The sequence below is a fragment of the Rana temporaria genome, chromosome 3 (genome assembly GCF_905171775.1).
Source record: "Rana temporaria chromosome 3, aRanTem1.1, whole genome shotgun sequence".
Lineage (NCBI taxonomy): Eukaryota > Metazoa > Chordata > Amphibia > Anura > Ranidae > Rana > Rana temporaria.
The window spans coordinates 217646036-217672668 of NC_053491.1; the positions used below are offsets into that span (position 1 = coordinate 217646036).

General features: G+C 43.3%; 1 protein-coding gene across 1 annotated transcript; it reads left to right on the top strand.

Annotated features, from left to right (window-relative positions):
- Positions 1-6395: 6395 nt before the first annotated feature.
- Positions 6396-20091, top strand: NOPCHAP1 (NOP protein chaperone 1). Its single transcript, XM_040344239.1, has 4 exons — positions 6396-6543; positions 11487-11576; positions 12957-13090; positions 19227-20091. Exons 1-4 carry the CDS (start codon positions 6471-6473, stop codon positions 19410-19412), a joined length of 483 nt encoding a protein of 160 aa, XP_040200173.1. The 5' UTR covers positions 6396-6470; the 3' UTR covers positions 19413-20091.
- Positions 20092-26633: the final 6542 nt, after the last annotated feature.

Here is a 26633-nt window from a genome sequence, read left to right on the forward strand (position 1 = left end):
GGCGGGGTTCTTTTCCTGAGGTGGCACCCACCTTTAGGGTGACCATACATCACGGCCCCCCGGCGAGATGCCCTACCAGACAGGGGTGCGCGTGCCACGCGGTGTTCTTGGTTCCTGGACCATGTTGGCTAGGAACATTTAAAGCTGTGGCGGGGCCCCAGTATTCAACTGGGTCCCCAATTCTGAGAAGAACATGTACCCCAGGTTTGGAACCACTGGAATACTGGCCAGTAGTATATTGAACTTGTGGAACATGGAACATTCCTATGTAGCTGTCTGTAACTCTAGTGTATGACTCTTCTGTATGACTGATTTGATGTTTTCTTTTTTTACTCTATTGTAGAGAATAATGGCACTGGAAGGAAATGAGACCTCTCACATACCCGTGTATGTGGATGAGGCTGGCTTCAACCTGGCCAAGGGCCAAAGACGTGGCCGTAATTTTATTGGCCACCGGGCCACGGTGGATGTCCCAGGCCAGCAAGGGGGCAATATAACTATGTGTGCTGCCATTTCTGAGAATGGTGTGGCCACTCACATCCCCAGTCTTGGCACATACAATACACAGAAGCTCCTCATCTTCTTGGACCACCTTCATTTGGATTTGATCCCTGAAAATGAGAGAGGTCTCATAGGGCCTCACCTACCACAAAATATAATTGTATGGGACAATGTGAATTTTCACCATGGCCCGCTTATCAGGGCCTGGTTCACTGCTCATCCAAGGATGGATATGGTGTTCCTACCACCTTACTCTCCTTTCCTCAATACTATTGAGGAGTTTTTCTCCGCTTGGAGGTGGAGAGTGTATGAGCATCGGGCTCAAGATCAGAGGTCCCTGCTCCATACAATGGACGCTGCCTGTGGGGATATTACAGGAGATCAGTGTAGGGGATGGTTGCAACATGCACGCTGTTTCTTCCCTCGTTGCATCGCAAGGGAGAATATACGCTGTGATGTTGACGAAAATCTGTGGCCAGACAGACAGCAGCGTGTGGATGGGCAGGAGGGTGAGGACGGTGCCCAGGAGAGGGAGGGTGAGGACGGTGCCCAGGAGAGGGAGGGTGAGGACGGTGCCCAGGAGAGGGAGGGTGAGGACGGTGCCCAGGAGAGGGAGGGTGAGGGCAGTGCCCAGGAGAGGGAGGGTAAGGACAGCAACCAGTGAAGAGATGTTACAGTAGTTGTAAAACTCCAGCTTTATTTACAGCATTGTAGGCTAAATGTAATTTTCCTTGTTTTATGTTTGTGTGTTTATATTTCCGTATATTATGCTGTATACATTTTCTTTTTACTCTGATGTATGGAAGTTACTTTGTGTGTGAATGATAATGGTTACAATACTGTAAAGTAATTTTTTCCTTGGCAGTATGAGTGCAATGTGTGATGTCAAACCTTGGAGGCGACTCTTACCCTAAAATATATATATTTTTTTTTTTTTTCAGTTTTATACACAATTGTATTCAGTGAGCTAGACAAAAACTGTACAGTAACCATTGTCAATGAAGGACTGGGCTAAGACTGAAAGGTGGACATGAGGGATATTTCAATGGTCCTCTGCCATAGAGACAAAACATCTAAACATTTTGACTTGCGGTGCTTACACAATGCCAAAGGAATGAAGCATTTTGGGGGCACTGACTATTTGAATGAGAAAGAAATTTAGTTTTGACACATGAGTGAACTGTTTTGGGAAAGATATGAACTTTTGAAGGTGAACCATGGTGTTGTGCCGAACCATCCAGGTTATTTTGGCAAAAGTACCAAGAGAGCTGAGAACGTCCGGTCTGTATCAAGAAATGAGCCAAAGCAATTGAGAAAAATATTTGCCATTTTGAGGGCACTGACTCTTTATATGGGAAATTAATATGGTTTTGAAGCAAGAGTGAACAGTTTTGGGAGAGATATGAGCTTTTGCACGTGAGTTATAGTGTTGTGCTGAACTGTAAGACGGTTTTGCCAAATGATCTTAGAGTTTTGAGAATGTCATTTCTGTTTCAAGAAATGAGCCAAAACAATAGAGAAAAACTGTAAAGTGGAGTTCCACCCATAAATATAACATTACATCAGTAGTTTTAAAACAATTTCATTAGTCCTTTAAGAATTTTTTTTTTTTTTTTTTTAGATGCCTTCAAAGTGTTGTTGCTAGGCAGAATAGTTAATCTTCCCACTTCCTGCACCTAGGTGCCTAAGCTTCCTAACCTACACCGCACAGACTCCTGGGAATGTAGTGGGTGTAACTTTCCAGGAGTCTGTGCACTCCCCAGTCTCGAAGAATCATGTGACTTGGACAGTACAGGTGCTGAAACCTGATCTGAAACCTATTACACTGCTTGTGCAGCAATGAGCATGTGCGAGATCTGCAAGGCTGAAATCCAGGAAGTCATACAGTCTGGCTTCATGATGCCCACACTTAGGAGGTAGGAAGGCTGCCGCTCCAGGCGAGCACACTAGAACAATCAATGTCCACTCAGGAACCAATGGGTGCCGGCAATGCACGGGATATGCAAAGGAAAAGAGATATGGACAGCCGCACTCCAATTTCTTAAAAAGACGTGCCCTTTATTGGGTAAAGGAAAAATGCACTACAGGTATCAGCACACAGTGGGAAAAACAGCTGACGCGTTTCGCATTGGATATCAATGCTTAGTCATAGCTCAACTGTAGTGCATTTTTCCTTTACCCAATAAAGGGCACGTCTTTTTAAGAAATTGGAGTGCGGCTGTCCATATCTCTCTTCCTTTGCATGCCCACACTTAAGATGGCCCCAGTCAATTTCTATTTTATAAAGTGTCTAAATGCTGTAACAACCTAACAAAACGGACCTTAGTTTACAGACTAACTTTACTAGAATACATTAAGCTTGTGTATTACAGGGGTATTTATATATAAAAAGTGAAATTGTGGCCGGAACTCCGCTTTAAATTTGGCATACCAGAACGTAGTGGCGAATCCAAAACTGTTTCAGTTAAAGAGACCTTTGTCAGGAATGTAGAAGCTACGGAGAGGATGTGAAAGCTGGGTCAGGGTGCTAAGAGGTGACAGAGGTAAAGGCTAGCATTGAATGACATAAGCTTCGACTGTATATCCTAAAAGGCTAACTTTTATTTTTTTTAAACAGATGCTTTTTATATTGAAATGTTTAGGATTTGTAGGCCTCTACCTACCTTGGAGTGCAAATCTCCAAATATTTTAAAAGCTACATTCCAATGAACTTGTCTCCGGTCGTTAAATTTGTTAAGGCTAAACTGAATGCATGGGAGAACCTTCCTGGGTCTCTTCTAGAACCTTTTTATGGGGTCTGCATTCTCCTTGTTTTAAGTTTTCCACATTGAAGTGGCCCACCTCTCAAGGTGGTCTAGCGCTACCCGATTGCCACAAATACTACATAGCGGCCCAGTTGGTTACTGCTGCCTGGTGGTAAAATCCGGATCTGTCCAACCCGTCCATGGTTTTGGAAGCTGTGATGGTGCGTTTAGTGGAGGTCCTTAAATGTTTGCCATTCTGGAGTCCCAGAGCTCCTTATGATATAACGCCCTCTATGCTTACCACTCTTTGGGCCTGGAAGGCAGGACTTACCTGTGAGTGCTATTTACAAACCACATTTTCCCCAAATGCCCCGTAATGGAATAACCCCACACTACCTAATTTTTAGGCTGCCTGAACCCATAGACTGAACCAAATTTTATGTTAAACTAGCTGAATACCCGGCGTTGCCCGGTCTTCCTATCTTAACCTTTTGGAGAGGAAAATCATAGTAATATAAATATACCCATCTTTTATATAAGGGTGTAGGTAAGGGTTAATTTAACTGTCATATATTTTTATTTGGCATATAAGTAATATGTGTACCAGGTATTATTGAAATATCTCCAGGCGTACAGACGTTATGTGGGAACATACATTTCCCATTGATTTGCATGGGACTTTAAACAAAAACCCCGACCCTCACAAATGGGGGTAGTTAAGGGATAAATTAACTATCCTATAGTTTAAGTGGACATATAAGTAACATGTGACCAAGTGTTATCGAAATATCTACAGCCGTTTGGAAGTTATGAAGTAACATGTATTTCCCATAGAGTTGAATGGGACTTTAAAGGAAAACCCCGACCATGGCAAATGGGGGTGGGTAAGGGTTAAACCACCTATCCTATGTTTGTTGCTGACATATAAGTAACATGTGTGCCAAGTTTCATGTTAATATCTTTAGCCGTTTGGACGTGATGCTGGAACATACATACATACATACACACACTTGAGTTTTAGATAGATAGATAGATAGATAGATAGATAGATAGATAGATAGATAGATAGATAGATAGATAGATAGATAGATAGATAGATTAGTGAAGGATGTTAGGTCAGACCTTCCCATCTGCCCCTTTGATTACTTTGGGCCAGATTCTAGTATACTGGCGTAAAACTATGCGGGCGTAACGTATCTCGTTTACACTACGCGGCCGCAAGTTTTACGGGCAAGTTTGATTCACAAAGCACTTGCCTGTAAACTTGCGGCGGCGTAGCGTAAATCCTCTGGCGAAAAATGCTACGGAAACATCGTAAATTCACTGCATCGACCGCGCGTACGTTCGGGAATCTCGCGTAAATTGCTAATTTGCATAGACGATGGGGAAAACGACGTCGGCGACACCTAGCGGCGGGAAAAAAAATTGCATCTAAGATCTGACAGCGTAAGAGCCTTACGCCTGTCAGATCTAATGGATATCTATGCGTAACTGATTCTAAGAATCAGTCGCATAGATATGCCGGGCCAGATTAGGATTTACGACGGCGCAAATGGCGTTGCGCCGTCGTAAGCCTTTTGAGAATCTGGCCCTTTGTTTCTAACCACAATGTCCAACCCCCCCCCCCCCATACCTTTTTCGGTACCTACAGTTGTCTCATGCTTTCAGGAGCCAATTCTTCTCATATGGTATCTGGGGGGGGGGGGGGTAGCGGGGGATAAGAATTTTTCTAGGGGGAGGGGAATTTGAGGTGGTGTGCTAGGAGTGGTGATTTAGCCTAGGTTTTACATTGATGCAATTTGGCATGCATTTTGACATGTCAAATAGCATTCCAAATCGGCGGCTATCGCCGGCAATAGCACTGTCTGAATTGGTGAAATGCCAACTTTGTGCCACTGCACCAATTCTCAAAAGTAGTTTCTGTACTATTTTTGGTGACTTCAGGTGCTATTTCAATAGACATCTGTACAGGATGTCTTTGAAATCACCCCCGATCGTTGGGAGGGGGTATTTCAACCGGGGATTGATTTGTACTGGGAGGAGGGGAAATTTATGCGTAGACCCCTTTCACACTGGGGGTGTTTTTCAGGCGCTTTAGCGCTACAAGTAGCACCTGTAAATCGACTGAAAAAAGCCTCATCTGCAATGCCAGTGTGAAAGCCCGAGGGCTTTCACACTGGGGCGCTGTGCTGGCAGAATGTAAAAAAAACTCCTGCCAGCTGCATCTTTGAGGTGCTTTAGGAATGGTGTATACACCGCTCCTAAAGCTCCGCTTCCCATTGAAATAAATGGACAGCGCCGCCAAAGCGTCTGCAAAGCACCTCGGCAGCAGCGCTTTGTGGTTGTTTTTAACCCTTTATTCGGCTGCTAGTGGGGGTTAAAAGCACCCTGCTAGCGTCCGAAAACGCTGATAAAGCGCCGCTAGTTTTAGCAGCACTTTACCAGCCTTTTTCCAGGCGCTGGCAGTGTGAAAGGGCTCTTAGGGTTAAACATTCGGATTAGTGCTCAATATTTTTTTTGGTGGGGGGATTTTTGCTGACACATAATGCTCCTACATCTTCAGGAGGGGGTTGCACAATTTGCCATGTTCTGCCTGGGCTCTAGATGACCTTTTCCCGCCACTGCCTCAGTGCACAGGAGATGGTAGGTGGCCTAATATTCTGGTCTCTTTCTGATAAAACAAAGGGGGGCTGGGAGAAGTGTTGTAAGCATTCTTTATACATTGCTACATGTGTTTCAGAAATAGGTTTTCACAATGCTTGGCTGCCTTGAGTTTTTCTCCACTTCCTAAATTCATTTCTCCTTTGTGGTCTGTACACAAGACAACCTGAATGATGAAATATCATTTTGGAAATAAGTTCGTAGGCCAGTAAACCTGATTATCATGTGTCCCTCTTATAAAGCATTTGGAATGGTGCACAGCTGAATATATGGAACATTCTAGCGCTTTCCAATTGAAGAGACAACAAATGATACGTCTATTAGATGTGGCAGGAGATGTCCTCTCAGAGGCAGTGTATAATAGTGATAATATCATTCCTCTTTATAGCTGCTCCGGGAAAGCAACTGAGTGCTGTCATGAGCTGACACAGATTTCTTTCCCTTATCTATCATGGCCGCCAGTGACTCAGCTGACTGAACTGAGTGATATCATCAGTGTACTGCCAGCTTCCGGTTGGGTGCACACTCTCACGTGTTTCTGTTTAGCAGGCTGATCAGGAGAGGATGGAGGAAGTAGGGAGTGAGACAGCGAAGCAGCTCCATTCTGCGGATTTACTGGAAGTTGGTTCTTCACAAGGTGATGGCAGCCATCGGTGGCAATGTGTTTGTAATAAGAAGTACAAGGCACTTGCGTAACTTTTGTCTGGCTGATATGGGAGAAGGGGGACAGAGCAAGCATGTTGTGATTTGTCTTTTCACCACCATCTCCCAGATTGTTGTATGGAGATGACAGATGTTTGTCCTACTTTATTCTAGATAATAAGTACACACAGTTTAGGAGTTCTCTGCACAAGCTGTAAATACTGACTTTTTTTTTTCTTTCTGTAAAATGGAGTTTGCATAGTGCTGTGTATAGGACATTTTTCTCGTATATGACAAACATTGTAGCATGTTTGCATAGTCCGGAAAGTTGGGGATTGGTGGACTTCTTTCTGTCATGTACAATTAGAAAGAGGACACTCACTCGCTTTAACCACTTGCCTACAGGACACTTTCACCCCCATTCTTGCCCAAGCCATGTTTCAGCTTTCAGCCCGGTCACACTTTGACAATTGCGCGGTCATGCAACGCTGTACCCAAATGGGTTAACACTGGGGGGCGATAAAGGGGTTAATGTGTTCCCTAGGGAATGATTATTTCTGTGGGGGAGGTGACCGATCAGTGTCCCTATGTACACATCAGTCTCCTCCCACTGACAGGACGTGTTTACACACAGATCCACAGTCCTGCTCAGTTACTGGGCAATCGCAGGTGCCCGGCAAACATCGCTGGGCGCCGGGCATGCGCATTGGGTTCCAGCCCCCTAGTGGCTCGGGAAGGCGCAACGTCATATGACGTCCGCCCAGAACTAGAGTCTTCGTCCCGCTGTCATATGACGGCGGGCGGTAGACAAGCAGTTAAAGCAGAGTATCTATATATATATATATATATATATATATATATATATATATATATATATATATATATAGCTAGCTATTAAAATGCATTTATTAGGATCATTACTAATGCCACTTGCTTAGTTTGTTAATTTCGCCACTAGATTGAAGAATAAATATATAAATTATATTCTGCTGTCTCAGCAGCTCAGCATGTGCTACCCGTGTCTCGCGCATTCGCAGTATGTTCGGCTTGCCGTGTCGTAAACTTTTTATGTCGCCATCACAACGGGTGGTGTCATCAAAAGTGCCCACCCCGCTGTGATGGCAATGAAGAAATCTTGCAATGCTGAACAGCGGTGATCCACACTGACTCCTGTTCATATATAAATGATATGTCATGTTCCATATAAATTTTTTTCTTGCATAGCCACGTCATGTTGGACTTAAAGCGGAGTTCCGCCATTTTTTTTTTTTTTTTTTTTTTTTAAGTCCAACATGACGTGGCTATGCAAGAAAAAAAATTATTATGCGACAAGACATATCATTTATATATGAACGTCCCAGTTGGTTCCTCAAAAGTGGTTATTCCTTGTCAGTGCTAGATATTCAAAGTGTATAGCACCCAAACATGTATCTAGCACTGACACGGAATAACCACTTTTGAGGAACCAACTGGGACATTTATATATAAATATGTATTGTACCACATTATATTTTTCACAGTCATGTCAGACTTATTTAATCAAAATCCACGTTTTAATTACACTGCTGTGACAAACAGTACAAAAATGCCTTAATTACCGGTATTTAGTGCCTGGCTTGCCAAAGTACCTCAGGTGTTCTGTCAGCATCAGCAACCCGTCTATTATATTAACCAGAAGTGACGCCGCCGCCATGTTGGTACCCTCATCCGCAGCAAGGCTACAGTTAGAAGTCGGCAAGCGGACATCTTTTTACACCCACCAAAGTCTTGTATTCTACGTGTATTTTTACCAGTAAACTGAGCTTATATACTATATAAAGCTTATATAATATATAAGCTCAGTTTACTGGTAAAAATACGTGTAAACTGCAAGACTTCGGTGGGTGTAAAAAGATGTCCGCTTGCTGCGGACGAGGGTACCAAGATGGCGGCGTCACTTCCGGTTAACTCCGCTTGCTGACTTCTTACTGCGGATGAGAGTACCATGATGGCGTCACTTCTGCACGGTTCTCCTCTCCCGGAAGTGACGTCTTGCTGACCGAGAAGGACAGACTCAGGCGTAAACAGTAATTTCGGGTCCGTCTCGGCCAGCGTTACAGTTTGGACTAGCATTCGCGACCCCCGGCAAATTGCCAAACGACCGCCGGGTTGAGAACCGCTGATTTAAATGGATCACGCCCACTTCCTTCCTACGTTGAATTATGCGGGCTTATGCCGTACAATTTACGTTTACGCCGGCGCAACGTTGGGGCGCGAGTGCTTTGTGAATACTGTTCTTGCCTCTCAATGTTACGGTGGCGTAGCGCATATGAGATGCGCTACACCCGCACAAATATACGCCACTCTACGTGAATCCGGGCCATAATGTGTGTGTGTTACATTACATAAGAGAAAGTCAAAGTGGGTGGAGCTCCGCTTTAACTTTCAATAGTGTGTGTCTATACACACACACCACTTTATTAGGTACACCTATTCAAATGCTTGGTAACACAAATTGATAATCGGCCAATCACATGGCAGCAACTCAATGCATTTAGGCATCTAGACATGGTGAGTAAGGATGAGCTCCGGCATGTTCGCACTGTCCATGTGCAGAGCCCGCCAGGAAGTCAGCGCTGCGCTAATCACAGGCAGGGCGACTTTGTCCCGATGCTCGGCTGCAGAGATTGGGAAATGTCTCCCTGCCTGTGATTAGCGCAGTGCTGACTTCCTGATGGGCTCTGCACGTGGAGTGTGCGAACACGCCGGAGCTCATCCCTAATGGTGAGGACGTGACGTGCTCAAACCGAGCATCAGAATGGGGAAGAAAGGGAATTTTAAGTGACTTTGAACATGACATGCTTGTTGGTTCCAGTCTTGGTTCAAAAACTGCAGATCTGGGATTTTCACACACAACCATCTGTAGGGTTTACAGAGAATGGTTCTAAAAAGAGAGAAAATATCCATTGTGGCCAAAATTGCCTTGTTGATGTCAGAGGTGAATGGGCAGAGATGATAGAAAGGCAGCAGTAACTCAACTACTTGTTACAACCAAGGTATGCCGAATACTATCTCTGAACGCACAACACATCAAACTTTGTAGCAGATGGGCTACAGCAGCAGAAGACCACACCGGGTGCCACTCTGAGGCTACAATTTGCACAAATTGGACAATAGAAAATTGGAAAAATGTTGCCTGGTCTGATAAGTCTTGATTTTAGCTGCAACATTCAGATGGGAGGGTCAGAATTTGACGTAAACAACATGAAAGCATGGATCAATCCTTGTATCAATGGTTCAGGCTGACAGTTTGGGGGATATTTCCTTGAAACACTTTGGACCCCTTAGTACCAATTAAGCATTAAACGCCACGGCCTACCTGAGTATTGTTGCTGACCATGTTCATCCCTTTATGACTACAGTGTACTCATCTTCTGATGGCTACTTCCAGCAGCATAATGCACCATGTCACAAAGCTCAAATCATCTCAAACTGGTTTCTTGAACATGACAATGAGTTCATTGCATACTCCAATGACCTTCACAGTCACCAGATCTCATCCAATAGAGAACCTTTTGGATGTGGTGGAACGGGAGATTTGCATCATGGATGTGCAGCCGACAAATCTGCAGCAACTGCGTGATGCTATCATGTCAAAAGTTTTGAGGAATGTTTTCCAACACCTTGTTGAATCTATGCCATGAAGAATGAAGGTGGTTTTGAAGGCAAACGGGGGGGGTACAGTCCTGTACTACCTAATAAAGTGTCCTGTGTGTGTGTGTGTGTAATATATAAAATTTAGCCCCACATTTTCTGGCGTCCCTTCGCTGTCCGCAGTCTCCTGAGATACTACTGTCGCTCATCCAAGGACACTGTGGGGCCATCTACCACACATTACATATGCGCAGCAGCACGTCATCAGCTGCTAGAACCCAGCTGGATCCTGATGATGCAACAAATGTGTATATACAGTAGCCGCACAAAATAAGGTGTACAGCATCTTAACAGTGGAAACAGACAATGCTGGGTGTGTGGGTATGTTTTTGTTTAGGACAGTCCAGCAGACAAGAGGGGATTAAAAAATAAAATTAAAGTAGTACTAAACACTATTTTAAAGGAAGATTTTTACCAGGGCTATGGAGTCGGTAGATAAATGTTCTGACTCCTCAGTTTTTTGTACTACCGACTCCTCTGTATTAATATGCAAATGTATTTCATACATTCCTTGATGGAAAGAAAGGCAACATACATGTCATTACCACAGGAGTTTTTATAGCCTTAGCTGAATGACAGCAGTTTTTCCAATGGTTTACAGCGTCAGTCTTGAACTATTGACCCTCCATTCCCTTCACTTATACAAGTGTCTCTAGTCCTGCAAAAAACATATTTACTTAATCCCTTATCAGTGAGAGGCTAGGTTACCCATGGGCGCTGCGTTCCCTGTAACAGCAGAACACAACACTATGGAAAGTATAAGTATTGCCGCTCCTAATTGTGCGTTGCGTGCCATATAGTGAAGCACATGAAAAGCATGCTTCTTCGCGGTCACTTACCGTGTTAGTTTTGCGGTTACGTGAGGCACTGCATGCATTGGTCTTTATTCTTACAGTAGAGAAGTCATTAATTATAACTTTTTGTGAATTGGGACATTTAAACTTGCTTTTTTAATTCCAATCTAAATTTAGTAGGAGTGGGTGCATTGTTTTCCGACTCCGGAAAACTCTGGCTTTCACATTGGGATTGCAGACGAGGCTTCTTTCAGGTGCTTTACAGGCGCTTTTTTTTAACGCTAAAGCGCCTGAAAAATGCCCCAGTGTGAAAGGGGTCTTGAGGATAAGTCCACCCTTTTGGAACATGTTACACCCATATTTAGGGTAGAACATGGTTCTGGCGATGTTGCTATAATCCCCCCTAGTGTGACAGCATAACATAACCTGTTTTACTTTTTCTTCTGTACAGGTAAAGGGCTGTACAACAAGTTACTGATAAATTCAAAGCAGAACAAAAATGGATTGTCTTCTCCAATTGTTAAAATGCCACGGAGCAGCAGTAAGTCTATTTTTATTTTCTATACTTTAAGTGAACATTTTCTAGTATTTTTTTTTATATTGTCTACCACTGGTAAAATGGCTGCATTTCTTTATATTTACATTAAAGGATAAGTTCACCTTGCAAAAAATAATGCATTTTTTTTTATTTTTTTTAAAGTAAAAAAAGTACATTTGCAATATATTATTTATTTTTTAGAGCCTAGACTGGATTGCATCCACCACGATCAGCAGATGGGTGCAATGCAGGGCTCCTGCAGACTGTCAAAGTAATCCCAATACACATATTCGCTAGCACACCGCGGATCTTCAATTGTAGCCTAAAACTTTTATTGCAGAGATCGCATCACAAAAGAACAAGTGCAATTATTCGGACACCTTTACACATGCTTGATGAAGGTGTCCTGTGGGGCTCCAAACTTTGCAATTATTCTCCCTCTCCCCTGTGATATATCCAGTTTTCAGCTGGTCATCGCTACAGGACCTGCTACAGATGAGTCTGTATTCCAGGAATGTGTGCGATGGGAATCTAGACATGTCATTGTAAGCAGTCTGCTTGTACGGGCAAAGCAGTAACACAATGACAGAGTCAATGAACTACCTAGATCGCTCAAAAGTTTCATGGTAGTTTTATTGAGAACTACAAAGGCTGTTGGTACTTGTAGTTCATTCACAGAACTTTCTCTTCAAATGGTGACAGTGGATGCATGGAGAAGATCCCCGGTCTGCTGTCACAGGGAGGGGAGATCTGGAAGCAGCTGCAAGATCAGGAACATGTTATATCTTCTGACAGTGGGAGGTTTCCCATCCATCAGAATACAATGATCACTTCTTGCTGCTATAGCCATTTGCAGTGTTTGCTTGAAAAATTTCCAACAGACTGGCTGTACTAAAGTTGATTGGCGGATCAATCCATATGGCTGAATTTTGACCTATCTATGGCAGGCTTAATTGTACATCTACAAGAGAGCTTGATCTTTTGAAAAACACTTACTAGCCAGATCACCAGATGTAAATAGAAGGAAGGTCCCCTCCAATGATAGTGTGCTGCACAAAAAAAAAAAACCTGTGTGAATAAATTGTTGTTATACTGCAATATACACCTAGGGGAGGGTGCTGTCTTTCCAGCAAGATCCCATTTAATGGTAAGCAGGCAATCCCTTCCCCTCACAAGGTGTTTTTTGGTTTGTTTATTTTTTGACAGTTTTGTGCAGTGCATAGCGTGCAAGGTCCACTCTACATCTTCTGGGTCAGGGGCTGCTAAAACAGTGAAATATACACTAGTAATTTTGCACATTAGTTCTAATGATAATTACACAATGGATGTGGTTATATGGATGATGGGGGGAGCAAACATTTATCTTGTGTTTTGTTGTCGCAGTACTTGACCGCGTCCAGAGTTTCCTGCCTCAGCTGGCCTCAGCCAATGAAAAACTCAGCAAAGAAATTGGAACTTGTCCAGCTGGGACCTATGACATAGAGAATGTTGAAGATCAGGAGAAGATCATTGAAATGGCAAGGATGATGGCTTTTCTAATCAGTTACTTGCATGTACACTTCATTTTGATTGAATGATGTGCAATTGGAAAAGCTAGGAAATGCACTTCTCAGGATTGTAAATGTCCATCAATGCTCCTTTCCTCTTAAAGCGGATGTGCCATGGGAAAATAATATTAAAAGCCAGCAGCTACAAATACTGCAGCTGATGACTTTTAATATTAGGACACTTACCTGTCCTGGAGTCCAGCGCCGATCGCAGCAGAGGACGAGCGATCGCTCGTCTCTCTGCTGCTCCCCCGCCATCCACGCTGAGGGAACCAGGAAGTGAAGCACTGCGGCTTCACTGCCTGGTTCCCTACGGCGCATGCGCGAGTCGCGCCGCGCCCGCCGATTGGCTCCCGCTGTGTGCTGGGAGCCGAGTGTTCCCAGCACACAACGGGATGTGACGCAATGCCCGTCTTTTGCCTGTGAATGCCGGGCCGGAAGTGGGTGCAAAAACCTGTCTTTAGACAGGTATCTGCACCCCCCTCCCCCTGAAAGGTGTCAAACGTGACACCGGAGGGGGGGAGGGTTCCGATCAGCGGGACTCCACTTTAGGGTGGAGAACCGCTTTAATATCAGCCCCTCCCCCCCCCCCCCCTTTTCACTGCTTTTGTGTCATAAGTAGGTTTATGTCCTAACACAGGATTTTCATGTGTTCAATGTCCAAACCCCTGCACATATGGACACCAATAGGTAAACTAGCATACCATAAAACTCCACTGCTTGATGAAAGTATGCAAAGACAATATCTGAGGTTTATGTCCTTTTAACCCTTTCTCCTAAAAGCTCTAATTATAGTAAATACAGTATCTCACAAGTGTGTACACCCCTCACATTGTGTAAATATTTTATTATCTTTTCATGTGACAACACTGAAGAACTTTGCTACAATGTAAAGTAGTAAGTGTATAACAGTGTATATTTTCTGTCCCCTAGTAAAAATAACACACAGCCATTAATCTCTAAACCTCTGGCAACAAAAGTGAGTACACCCCTAAGTGAAATCGTCCAATTGGGCCCAATTAGCCATTTACCCTCCCTGGTCTCATGTGACTCGTTAGTATTACAAGGTCTCAGGTGTGAATGGGCAGCAGGTGTGTTACATTTTGGTGTTATGGCTCTCTCTTTCATACTGGTCACTGGAAGTTCAACATGGGACCTCATGGCATGTCAATTGTGGTGGTGGGAGTGTCATAGTCTCGGGCTGCATGAGTGCTACCAGCACTGGGGAGCTACAGTTCATTGAGGGAACCATGAATGCCAACATGTACTGTGACATACTGACGGAGCAGGATCCCCTCCCTTCGGAGACTGGGCCGTAGATCAGTATTCAAATATAACGACCCCAAACACGCCTCTAAGACGACCACTGCCTTGCTACAGAATTTGAAGGTAAATGTGATGGACTGGCCAAGCATATATCCAGACCTAAATCTGTGGGGCATCCTCAAATAGAAGGTGGAGGAGCACAAGGTCTCTAACATTCGCTAGCTCCATGATGTCGTCGCGGAGGCGTGGAAGAGGACTCCAGTGGCAACCTGTGAAGCTCTGGTGAACTCCATGCCCAAGAGTAACCCAGGCAGTGCTGGAAAATAATGGTGGCCACACAATATTTACACTTTGGGCCCAATCTGGACATTTTCACTCACTTTTGCTAGCGGTTTAGACATTGGCGCTGTGAGTTATTTTGAGGGGACAGCAAATCTACCCTGTTATACAAGCTGTACACTAACTTTTTTACATTGTGTGTGTGTGTGTAATATATATTATACAAAAATGTGAGATACTGTATAAGATGGTGAAAAAGGTCTTCTATTAGGCTATGGTTTAGGATATGGATGAAAATCCTTGTCATCTGGCTGTAGAAAAAGACACCACATAGGGCATTCTATTAAAATGATACCTTTTTTAATATCTAATTAAATTGTACTGTGGAAACTTTACCTAGGGTGAGGGACTAGTCATTAGTATTGCCTGAAGGCTCCATACAGCCAGTCTTTTGTCCTGACTTGCCATTGCTTGTTCCCCACTATATCTCTTGTGGAGGCCAACCGCTTGGTAGAGATGGGTGCTTATTAGAACTGGTGATCTGAAGACTCATGAGGGAAATATTCAGGAAGAAACATGGAGAGGTACAGATTCACAGAAAGAATAAAGCAAAAGCAGGAAGGAGAACTGAAACACAGTAGTGACATCACCAAATCTCTTAAACTGTTTAAGTCTAAATTTAAAAATCGCTGCCAACCCCATCTATTATAGGCAGTCTACTGACCACAATATGGAAGTCCTTTCTAAAAATGAGGCTTGTAAATGCCTATTTAGAGCTAGCTTCAGGCCGGTCATGTGACTCGTGGCTGATTTACAGCACCGATACATGGCTTCTGCAGGAGGGGCTGAGCTCTCCCTCTGATGTCGGTCAACAAGGTCACATGGCCGCTCAGCCCCTCTGGCACAAGTCATGTATCGGGAGTTGCGTGACTGGCCTGAAAATGGCTGTAAATAGGTATTTACAAGCCTTGTTTTAGAAAAAAAACTTGAGGTGTGGTATGCTTGCCTATAATAGAGAAGGGCTGGCAGTGACCATTGTAAGTGTTTTTTTTTTTTTTTCTTTCATTTTTAATAGCGGCAGAGACACAGACAGACAAGCACGGAGCTGACAGGCAGGGAGGAGGGGGTGAGGGGCAGAGAGGACAGCTGCGGGATGACAAAGGGACATCCGCTGACTACAGTGGTCAGGGCTCAGTAGCCCTGATTTTCCTGGTCCGTGCCAGAGAGGGGAATATCAGGAATTAGCAGGTTCAGCCAGGACTGCCTGTGGTCGTTATACGTTGGTACTTTGAAGAGGGATATCGTTGTTATGGCAGCAGCTAGCTATCATAACCCAGGTATCCTCTTTAGTAGGTGGTCCACTCTCTGATAAAAGTGGTCTCTGTGACGGATTTGCTGCAAGATCACTTTTATCGGCGACGGAAGAGGGGGTGCCCCCAACTACCGCCACTCTGGCGCCCTGCTTACCGGAGGCGATTGCGTCCTTTCCCTGGCTTGGTAATTGTTATTGCATTTTAGTGTAAATATGAGATCGGAGGTCTTTTTGACACCAGATCTGATATTTTAGAGGTCATGTAATGCTTTTTTTTTAATTTTTCTATTAAAAGGGATATTTACATTCCTTGTAATAAGAATAAAAGTGACACAATCTTCTTTTTTTTTTTTTTTTTAATGCGCCCCGTCGAGCTTGTGTGCAGAAGCGAAAAGGCATACATGAGCAGCGTCCACATATGAAAACGGTGTTCAAACCACACGTGATTTATTGTCGCGATCGTTAAGGTTCGAGAGCAATAATTCTAGCCATAGACCTCCTCTGTAACTCAAAACTTGCAAACTGTAGAATTTTTTTTTTTTAAATGTCTATGGAGATTTTTAAGGGTAAAAGTCTGTCGCTATTTCACGTGCGGGTGCAATTTTGAAGCGTGACATGTTTGGTATCAATTTACTTGGAGTAACAATTAATTGGGCTAACTTTACTGTTTTAGTTTTTAATTTAAAAAGTGTATTTTTCCCCCAAAAAGTGTGCTTGTAAGACCGCTGAGCAAATACAGTGTGACAAACTATTGCAACGACCGCCATGTTAGAAAAAAAATATATAATATTTGGGGGTTCAAAGTCTTTTTCTAGCAAAAGAAAGTTTTTAACTTGTAAACAACAAATCTCAGAAAGAGAGGCTCGGTCCTTATTTTAATTTTTTTGGTTAACAAACACTTTTTAACCACTTCCTGGAGAGTGTCGGGGACACTCTCTAGTTTGCAGATAGAGAATAGAGCTGTGTGTTAGTGGGTGTCCTGACACTCCTGCTCGCCCCCTCAAGAGGCTTTCTCCACACCAGGGAGAAGGCCTCGCATTACTGTGTGGAGTTAGACAGATGAACAGGAAGTGAGGATTTCTCAGAAGAAATAAGGACATTTAAAAGCAAAATGGAAGGATGAGGTAGGTGAAGGAGGACTGCACTCACTCACTCACACTAAGGTAAAGGAAGCTATTTAGGGATTTTTTTTTTTTTTTTACCTTTTACAACCCCTTTAAGACTCAGTTAAACTTATTGCAAAGATTTTTTTTATTTTTAAATAACCTATTCTACTTGCCTGCTCTGAGCAAGGGTTTTGCACAGAGCAGCCCCAATCCTCCTCCTTTGGTGTCGGCAGTCCTGGCCTCTCTTCTTCATCAGGTGCCCCCACAGAGAGAAGTTTTTTAAAGGGGGCACCCATGCGGGCTGACGTTTTCACGAGACCCGCTGCTGCATTCATTGACACAGACAGCAGGACTCGGCCCTACCCACTGCTCTTGTGTCACTGGATTTGGTTGACAGCAGCGGGAGCCCCCCATGCAATGCACACAGTTGGGGGTGGTTGCAGTACAGTCCAATGGGTCACACTGGGTATACCTCCAGCTGCAGCCACAGCATGTGCACACCACCAGCTGCTGCCTCTGCAGCTAAAGGGGGAGAAGTTGGGGTTGGTAAAAACAGCTCAACCATGTGGTTTTACCGCCCCTCCAACCTGACATGTGAACAAGCCCTTGGTTCACATCTGTGTGGCTGCGTGTAGGGCAGCCCATTCATTTTAATGGGCTTCCCTACCCATAAAAATGCAGGGAAAGAAGTCTTCCCCCTCCCCCCTTTTTATTGCACTGCACCAAAAGCACCCCACGTTTTCCAATGTGTCAGATACCATTAAGAATTGCACCCCCTAAAGAGCAAAGCGCAATTTTGCGCGTGTTCCGCAACACACAGTAACGTGAACCAAGCCTTGGACTGGGGTGCCTCAAGACTGAAAATACTTTTTAAGGGCGCCCTGACTGGAAAAAGGTTGAGAAACGCTGGATTAGCCACTTTACAACCGCTGAACGACAAAATACGTCCTCGACTTTGTGCGGTGATATCTGAATGATGCCTACAGCTACAGGCATCATTCAGATATTACCGTCTTCAGCCAGCGATTCTGTGCACAATAAGAACGATCAAAACGGCAGTTCTGCCGCTTGATTGTTTCTTGTAGGCAGCGGGAGGGGACGTCCCCGTCCCCCCCCACCCGCCACCATCCGTGCCCGGAGAGCGACTCGTCCGGCGCTGACTGGGGAAGCATAGAGATGACTGGTGACCAGTCATCTCTATGACCATCGGAGGCCCGAGCGCGACGTTATGACCCCACATCTCTCCATAAAGAGGACCTGTCACACTGATTCCTATTACAAGGGATGTTTACACTCTTTGTAATAGGAATAAAAGTGTAAAAATAAAAAAAATAAGTAAAATAAAATGATATTTTATAAAAAATAAAATACTTTTATTTTTATTTTTTTTAACTTAAATGCCCTATCCCCAGTAGCTTGCGTGCAGAAGCGAACACGCATGCAAGTCCCGCCGTTCAAACCCCACATGTGAGGTATCGTCGCGTGCGTTAGAGCGTGTGCAACCTCTGTAACTCAAATAGTAACCTGTAAAAAAATTGAAAGCGTCGCCTATGGAGATTTTTAAGTACCGAAGTTTGGCGCCATTCCATAAGTGAGCGCAATTATAAAGCGTGACACGTTGGGTATCTATTTACTCAGCGTAACATCATCTTTCACATTATACAAAAAAATTGGGCTAACTTTACTGTTTTTTGTTATTTTTTTAATTCATGAAACCGTTTTTTGTTTCCCCCCCCCCCCAAAAAAAGGTGTTTGAAAAATTATTGCGCAAATACCGTGCAAGGAAAAAAAGTTGCAATGACCGCCATTTTATTCCCTAGGATGTCTGCTTAAATAAATATAATGTTTGGGGGTTCTGATTAATTTTCTACCAAAAAAATTGTGATTTTTACATGAAGGAGAGAAGTGCCAAAATAGGCCCGGTTGTCAAGTGGTTAAACTATGTCTGAAAGAGGCCATATTGTCAAAAGTTTACATGAGCAAGTTGAAGCTGATTGGATACCATGAAAAACTGCACCAGATTCTGTGTACCAGTTTAAGTAAATCTCCCCCTTGTGTCCAAAAGTCCTATCAAAAGAGCAGGGTATGAGGGAAATCTTTTGCAATATTGAATATGTCACTAATGTTGAACCTCTGTGTGCAGGATGTGGCCTTGGTTGAACTGAACAGTTCTGACTCCAGTGAAGAAGAGGAAGATAGTTCAGATGAAGGTTCCGACAGTGACCCAGAAGATGAAGAAATAACAGAAAACAATATCAGACTGAGCCAAAAAAGAAAGCAAGCCAAAATAGAAGTCTTGGATTCAAGTTCCCAACTGAAACCAAGTTAATATGACCCTTTAGTATGTATAATACCAAGGACAGTGCAATGTTTTAGACAGGAAAGGGTTACAAGGGAGCCCCAGTGCGGGGAACAAATGTTAGGAAAGTCCTTACCAATCAAAAGACTAGAGTGTCTCGGATGTTGATTTTTTTTTTTTTACACATGTACCCCAATATGCATAAATTACGCTGTGGAATGTTATGCATATATTTTTTCAATGTATATATCATTTCAAAGTTGGCATATCTGTATGCTTTTCATAAAAGTATATATACACGTATCCACCCACATTTTATTGTCGGGTTACTTCTGGAGCATTAAACCTCCTACCGGCTTCTAATCCCTATGGAATTCTAATGATGAAATTTCTGCCTTGGTTGCTACAGGGTGTCCTCAATGCTGGTGTGTTTTTTTTCATTGTTTTATATTATGGGAAATGCACTATAAGTGGTGGGAATACCCCAAGATGGCTTAAATTGGTCACACATCCAAAGTGGGCAGGAACTTACAGGTCTCACCAAAGGCATTCCAAGGGATAGAAGAAACATTAGGATAATGCCACCCGCTGAAAAATCACTATTTGGAATACTTGCTCGTCAAGAGAATTTTCATGGAATTATACATTTAACGTTTATGTAGATATTGTACATGTATTAAAAAATATTGTGGCAGAATTTGAAAATGTGCTTGCAGCAGTGGTGTTTTTTTATTTTAATTTGCAACTTTGGCTGGCAACATAATTGCTTTTGAGGTGAACCTGCCAAAGCTCCCTAACAGTACAAATTAAGAACAGGGTCTAAAAGTTTTCAGCAGATACAAGTATCATTAGTCGACTCGTTTTGTGTGTCCAAGAGCATGCCTAAAATCTACCATCCACATTGTGCTGTCCTATTTGAAGAGAGTGCCCCTGTGCTAATGGCTGTTGATTGGATAATGGGACAATAGAAGTGTGGTGCATACTTGAAAGTTGAAGCATAGCCCATGCTTCAGTTAGAGCCTGCGACTGTAATTGGGTAATAGGAGGAGCGTTCTAGGTACACAGCGAGAAAAAATTATGTGGTTCAAGGCATCATAGGTAAATGGCCTCCATCCCAAATTTGAACAGAAAAAAAGAGAGTTTGGTCAGCGGGACTTTAAATGAGACCAATCACCATTCAAAGTAAGCATATAAGATATACAGTATTGCTTAATTGGGTTCCAACACAAAAGGGGGGAGTAAGTTTGGGACTTGGAATGAGAGATGTATAACAAAAAGCAGTCTTGGCAAAGCGCATTTTATTATGCCTTGTGATATAATGTAAAGCATACTGAATGACAAAAATTGCATCCACAAAATTGCATAAACATGCTACAACTTACATATGCATATTACCATAGTACTTGGCATATCGTGGAGTAAGGACAAGTCGTGCACAACATAAACTACTTGGAGGGACTTGATGGTATAATGAGAATCTAGGAGTAAAAAAACAGTATAAAAAAAAACATAAAATCATCTGTATAAACATCATGCATCTATGTATACTGACGCGTTTTGTTGGGATATACCAACTCTTCAGGTCCGAATGCAATAGTGATCTATAGAGACATAACCATAAGGTATCATTTTTGTAATAGAATATTATAAATAATGTAAAAAGAAGATAGATAACCCTATGAATACTCACGTCAACTGTATAGATGTGAGCACAGGACCAGAGCCGTTGAAATTGTCTGGCATGGGAGCTGAGGTAGAGACACGTGGACAAACAGGGAGCACTGTGGATTCTCCAAAGCCAATATGTGGAAGACAGTGGGCCAACACTTATGTGGATTGAGATCGGTAGTATATAATGAATGTATAATATTATTAAGAAGTGTGAGAAAGCCCATGCACCAGGTCAGATGAAAGGAAGAACTGAGCAAGCACCAAGTGTAAAAGTGGGTGAGAAAAAAGGAAGATGTAGCCTGAGTGAGATCATGAAGAAGCCATAAGGATAAATAAAGTGCTAAAGGTATTGGGTAAAAGTTATGGAAATTTACATTGTTGGATCACATGGAATTTATGAACCAAGCATAAGTGAGAGCTTGCATATGAAAGTGTTGCCAGAAAGACAGCTAGACACCAAGTGATGGGAATTTAAATGCTCCCAGTTGTACCAATGTATCCTGCCCAGCGTCGCGTGGGCGTGGCAGGGAAGGGGAGGCATCCGTGCCTGAGTGAGTGAATCCACCCACACAGGCTCAGATACCCACCCAATGTCAGCCTAGATGGAAAGAAAGAGCTCCCACATTGCTGGTGAATATAATAAAACGCAAAGCTTTGCCTCCAGGACATTACCGCGGTTGCTCTTAAAAGGGACACACCACGGGTATTAAGATAATTTCACTGGGTGTGTACTAGAAGCATGGTAGGCCGGCATGGGGTTCCCATTTGCCACAGCATCCCACACACACCAAAAGTTATTGGGGAGTCTATTTAATTTGTACATATTGTTACCTATTGCTTTTGTTGTTTGCATAGTGTTCCTGACAGTTTTCTTTAAACTGTTTCAACCAAGTCCTGGGTACTTACACAGGTCCTGGCTGACTAATGTTAACCTGAATTTTTAATTTTCTTCAAGTAAACTACAAGAAGAACTGTGTTGTGTATTCCTGCTGAGTTATTCCATTAATCACATTGCTAGGTGTGCCAGAGGGGCTGTTAATTCTGGTGTAGCACTACCCCCCGAAGGAGCTGCTGGTTTGTTTTGGGTCTATGCTCTGGCTATCAACCCCTAAAACTGTCTCGATCCCTCCCTTGGCACAACTGGTATCAGTGAGAATGGTGGACCCCAATAACTGTTGGGAAGCACAATACCATATTACACCACAGAAAATTATATAAACAAATGGTTACCTTGAGTTGTCTTGATCCATAGGGTGACAGAGAGACTGCACACAAATTCAGCTTAACCAATGTAACTCTTTACTTGATAAGATAAAAGCAAAAAGGACAAAGGTAAAACAGTAGTGGACTTCTTGCAGAGCCCTGCAAGAGTCAGAATTAGTGATAGCAGATAAGTACAAATTATATTATAATAACTGCACCGACCTGTGTAATCACCCAGCACAGGGGGCTCCTTCAGGAAGACATCACACTGAAGCAACTCCTTGCCATGCTCTCTCTCTGACGACGGTGCTATACAGCCTAATGGAACCGATTAACCGGTTAAGGAATAGATAAACAGATATCAACGGTTGCTATAACTAAACAGGCAGTCTTTAGACAAGGTAATTCACTTTTGTGGTTTGGTTGATCAGACCAAACCCCAGTACAAATTATCCCAAAAGTCCGTGCACTTTTGCGTTGGCGCGCAAAGGGTGTAATTTGTAATCCAAAAAGGGAACAAATAAACTGGTGGGAAAGGCCCGGATAGTCAAATCACAGTGGTTGATGTAAACGATCCACCCTCCTGCAATATAGTCAGTATGCTTGGGCAAGTGCCCGTCTCACCCAACCAGATCAGGCCTTGTTCTTCCGAAACACTCAGTCTGCGAACTCCAATCACAGTCCTTCAGGATGACAGTCTCCGGTTCTCACACAGGTCACAGTTGTACTGGGACACCGTCCAATCACTCTGTCAGAGACTCTTCCTCCATATACTAGGGTTCGGTTGCAAAGCCTATATCAGGGTTATGCAATTAGCGGATCTCCAGATGTTGCAAAACTACAAGTCCCATCATGCCTCTGCCTCTGGGTGTCATGCCTGTGGCTGTCAGAGTCTTGCTATGCCTCATGGGACTTGTAGTTCTGCAACAGCTGGAGATCCGCTAATTGCATATCCCTGGCCTATATTGTAAATCTTTTAGCTCATGGGGAATTGTTCCCTATGGGTGGCATTTGGAAGCAATGCCTCTTCTAAGGATACTTTCATCTTATCTGTATATTCAGGGTTCACTTCACTCGCCTGGGCCAAGTGGATTACATTTTTAAGTACACAAAACGCCCTCATAGTAATCCCTTTCGAAACCTCAGAGGAAGTGAGCGTAAGATGCTTATCCGGTAATAATTTAGGCAAATCATTTCCAAGCAAATACGTTTATCACAAGTTCAAATTATCAAGATTTTAATAAAGGCAAATGGTTTCCTTCCATATTCTGGTGTTACTTCCTTTTTACACTTGAACACATAAAATGCAATGAGATCTATGTGATTTATGTTTCACAAGGCCCGACTAAGATTGGCAATTTTCAGTCATTCTATCATGTGCTGGAGACTCGACTTTAACTGCTTGCTGACCAGCCGCCGCAGTTCTACGGCGGCAGGTCGGCTCTGCCGGGCGAGAGCACGTAGCTATACGTCACCTCACCCAGCAGCCAATAGGGGCGCTCGCCCCCGACTCCCGTGCCCGGCGGGCGCTATCGCCGCCGGGCACACGTGATCGCTTGTAACAGAGCGAGGACCGGGAGCTGTGTGTGTAAACACACAGCTCCTGGTCCTGTCAGGGAGAGAAATGCTGATCTTCTGTTCATACAATGTATGAACAGAAGATCAGTAATTTCCCCATGTCAGTCCACCCCCCTACAGTTAGAACACATCCAGGGAACATACTTAACCCCCCCCCCCCCAGTGTTAACCCCTTCACTGCCAGTGGAATTTTTATCGTAATCCAATGCATTTTTATAGCACTGATCGCTATAAAAATGCCAATGGTCCCAAAAATGTGTCAGAAGTGTCCGCCATAATGTCGCAGTACCGGAAAAAAAAATCGCTGATCGCCGCCATTACTAGTAAAAAAAAAATATTCATAAAAATGCCATAAAAACACCCCCTATTTTGTAAACGCTATAACTTTTGCGCAAACCAATCAAACGCTTATTGCGATTTTTTTTTTTAATGAAAAATATGTAGAAGAATACGTATCGACCTAAACTGAGGAAAAAAAATGTTTTTTTTATATATTTTTGGGGGATATTTATTATAGTAAAAAATATATTTTTTTTTTCAAAATTGTCGCTCTATTTTTGTTTATAGCGCAAAAACTAAAAACCGCAGAGGTGATCAAATGCCACCAAAAGAAAGCTCTATTTGTGGGGAAAAAAGGACGCCAATTTTGTTTAGGAGCCACGTCGCACGACCGCGCAATTGTCAGTTAAAGCGACGCAGTGCCGAATCGCAAAAAGTGTTCTGGTCTTTGACGAGCAATATGGTCCAGGGGTTAAGTGGTTAATCAGTTCCCAAATTGCTTGATCACTGAGTATCATAATCAGTCAAGGCTAGACTATAAGTACATTGGGGTTGATTTACTAAAGGCAAGTGCACTTGGAAGTGCAGTTGATGTAGATCTGAAGGAAAGATCTAAAATTAGGGAAAGCTCTGCTGATTTCTATCATCCAATCATGTGCAAGCAAAAATGCTGTTTGTTATTGTCCTTGCATGTCTCTCCTCAGATCTACAGCGACTGCACTACCAAGTGCATTTGCAATACATTTCCACTTTTACACTTAAGCGTCACACACAGCTGAATATGTATGAAGAACACACAAAATGCATTTGGATTTGGTATTATCTCCTGTACTTGTGCACCATTTGGGTAACCTAGATCAGGAGGAGTCGCCAAACTTTCTAAACAAAGGGCCAGTTTACCGTCCTTCAGACTTTAGGAGGGTCGAACTATGGCTATTGGGAATAGAAAAAGTGATGACGTCAGTGGGAAAAATAATGCCTCGTTGTTTCGTTTGGAGTAATTGGGAAGAATTGTGCCCCATCATTTGTGTAATTGAGGGGAATTATGCCCCATCATTTCAGTGGGCTGCATCGTTTGTGTCATTGGGAGCAAATGTGCCCCATTCATTGGTGTCAGTGGGGGTAATTATGCCCTATTTTTGGTATCAGTAGATGAAATATTGCCCCAAAGCACTAAAAGCAAGCAAAGGGCCACATCTGGCCCCCGAGCTGCAGTTTGGAGCTCACTGACCTAGATAAACCATTAAACCATAAACCACTGATAATTACACATAAACTGCATGTGAGCTTTGACCTTATGGTAGCCATTAACAAACTGTAATTCAATAGTAACCAAACACCTTGTGTGTGAGCCACTCAGGCTAGGAAAGGGTCCTAGTCCCGATACACTGCTGTGAGTGCTGGCTGGGGAGGGCCCCCGTCCTGGATCCAAAAGTGAATGTGTAGGACTATAGATGTAATTTAAGCCACACATCAATGCAAGCCCACTTGTGATGGTGTGTGGCAACCTCAGCCTGGGCTCCTGCCAGGCCACGCCCCAACAAGTTTCACTCCGCCCCTCAGAGCTTAATCATGGGGAACACACGTCTGGGGCATGGCCTGGCAGGAGTCCAGGCTGAGGTTGCCACACAACATCACGAGCGGGCTTACTTTGTTGTGTGGTTTAAAGGACATCTATACTCCTGTAATTCAATGGTAGTTACACATAAGGTACCCCTGAGCCATGACCCAGTGTAAGCTGAACAAACTTGCTAAAGTTGAAGTCCAGGCTTTTCTTAACTAAGCTTAAACTTGCTCATACCTCCATTCTAACTCCTATTCTAACTACCCAGTGAAAGGAAGATGTGTATACTTACCTATTTTGATGGTGCTTCGGTCCGGTCTCATAATCCCCACAGGGGATTTCGTAGCCCCCCCCCCTCCAACTGTTACCCCCTTTAGTTACAGCCAGGGGGTATACACATGCCATAGATATGATGCTTTACTTTGTGGCCGCATCAGAAAATATAAGCCATGTCACTTTTGGTGGGTGTAGTGCCCGCCAAACATGAAAACAAAACCATTCTGCTAGCAACCGCAACTGCGTGCAATGAATGCAATTGTGGCACACTAGTGCAGGGTTCAAGGGGTTAAAGAAGGCAGTGAGGAGGTGATACAATGCCTCCTCCCCTCCTGTCAAATGCTGTCTGATGAGTGATCCAAACTTGGATTGCTCTTCAGAGACCAACACAGTGTGAACAAGCCCTCATGTACATGTCTTTACATGCATTGGGATCAGTTCAGAGAACAAACTAAATGCACTGACATATACAGTATGAATTACACCATTTATATATGAATACATGCATTTACATGTGTCTGGAAATGCCCTATAAACGCATGTAAATTGTTCAGTATCGAACCTCAGAATTTACAAAAATCACAAGCCTGCTATAGTTTCAATAATTTTTATTATAGTTTACAATACAAAGAACAATTGTCTCAGCTTTACATTGTACAGCACATAACTACTGTAGGGAG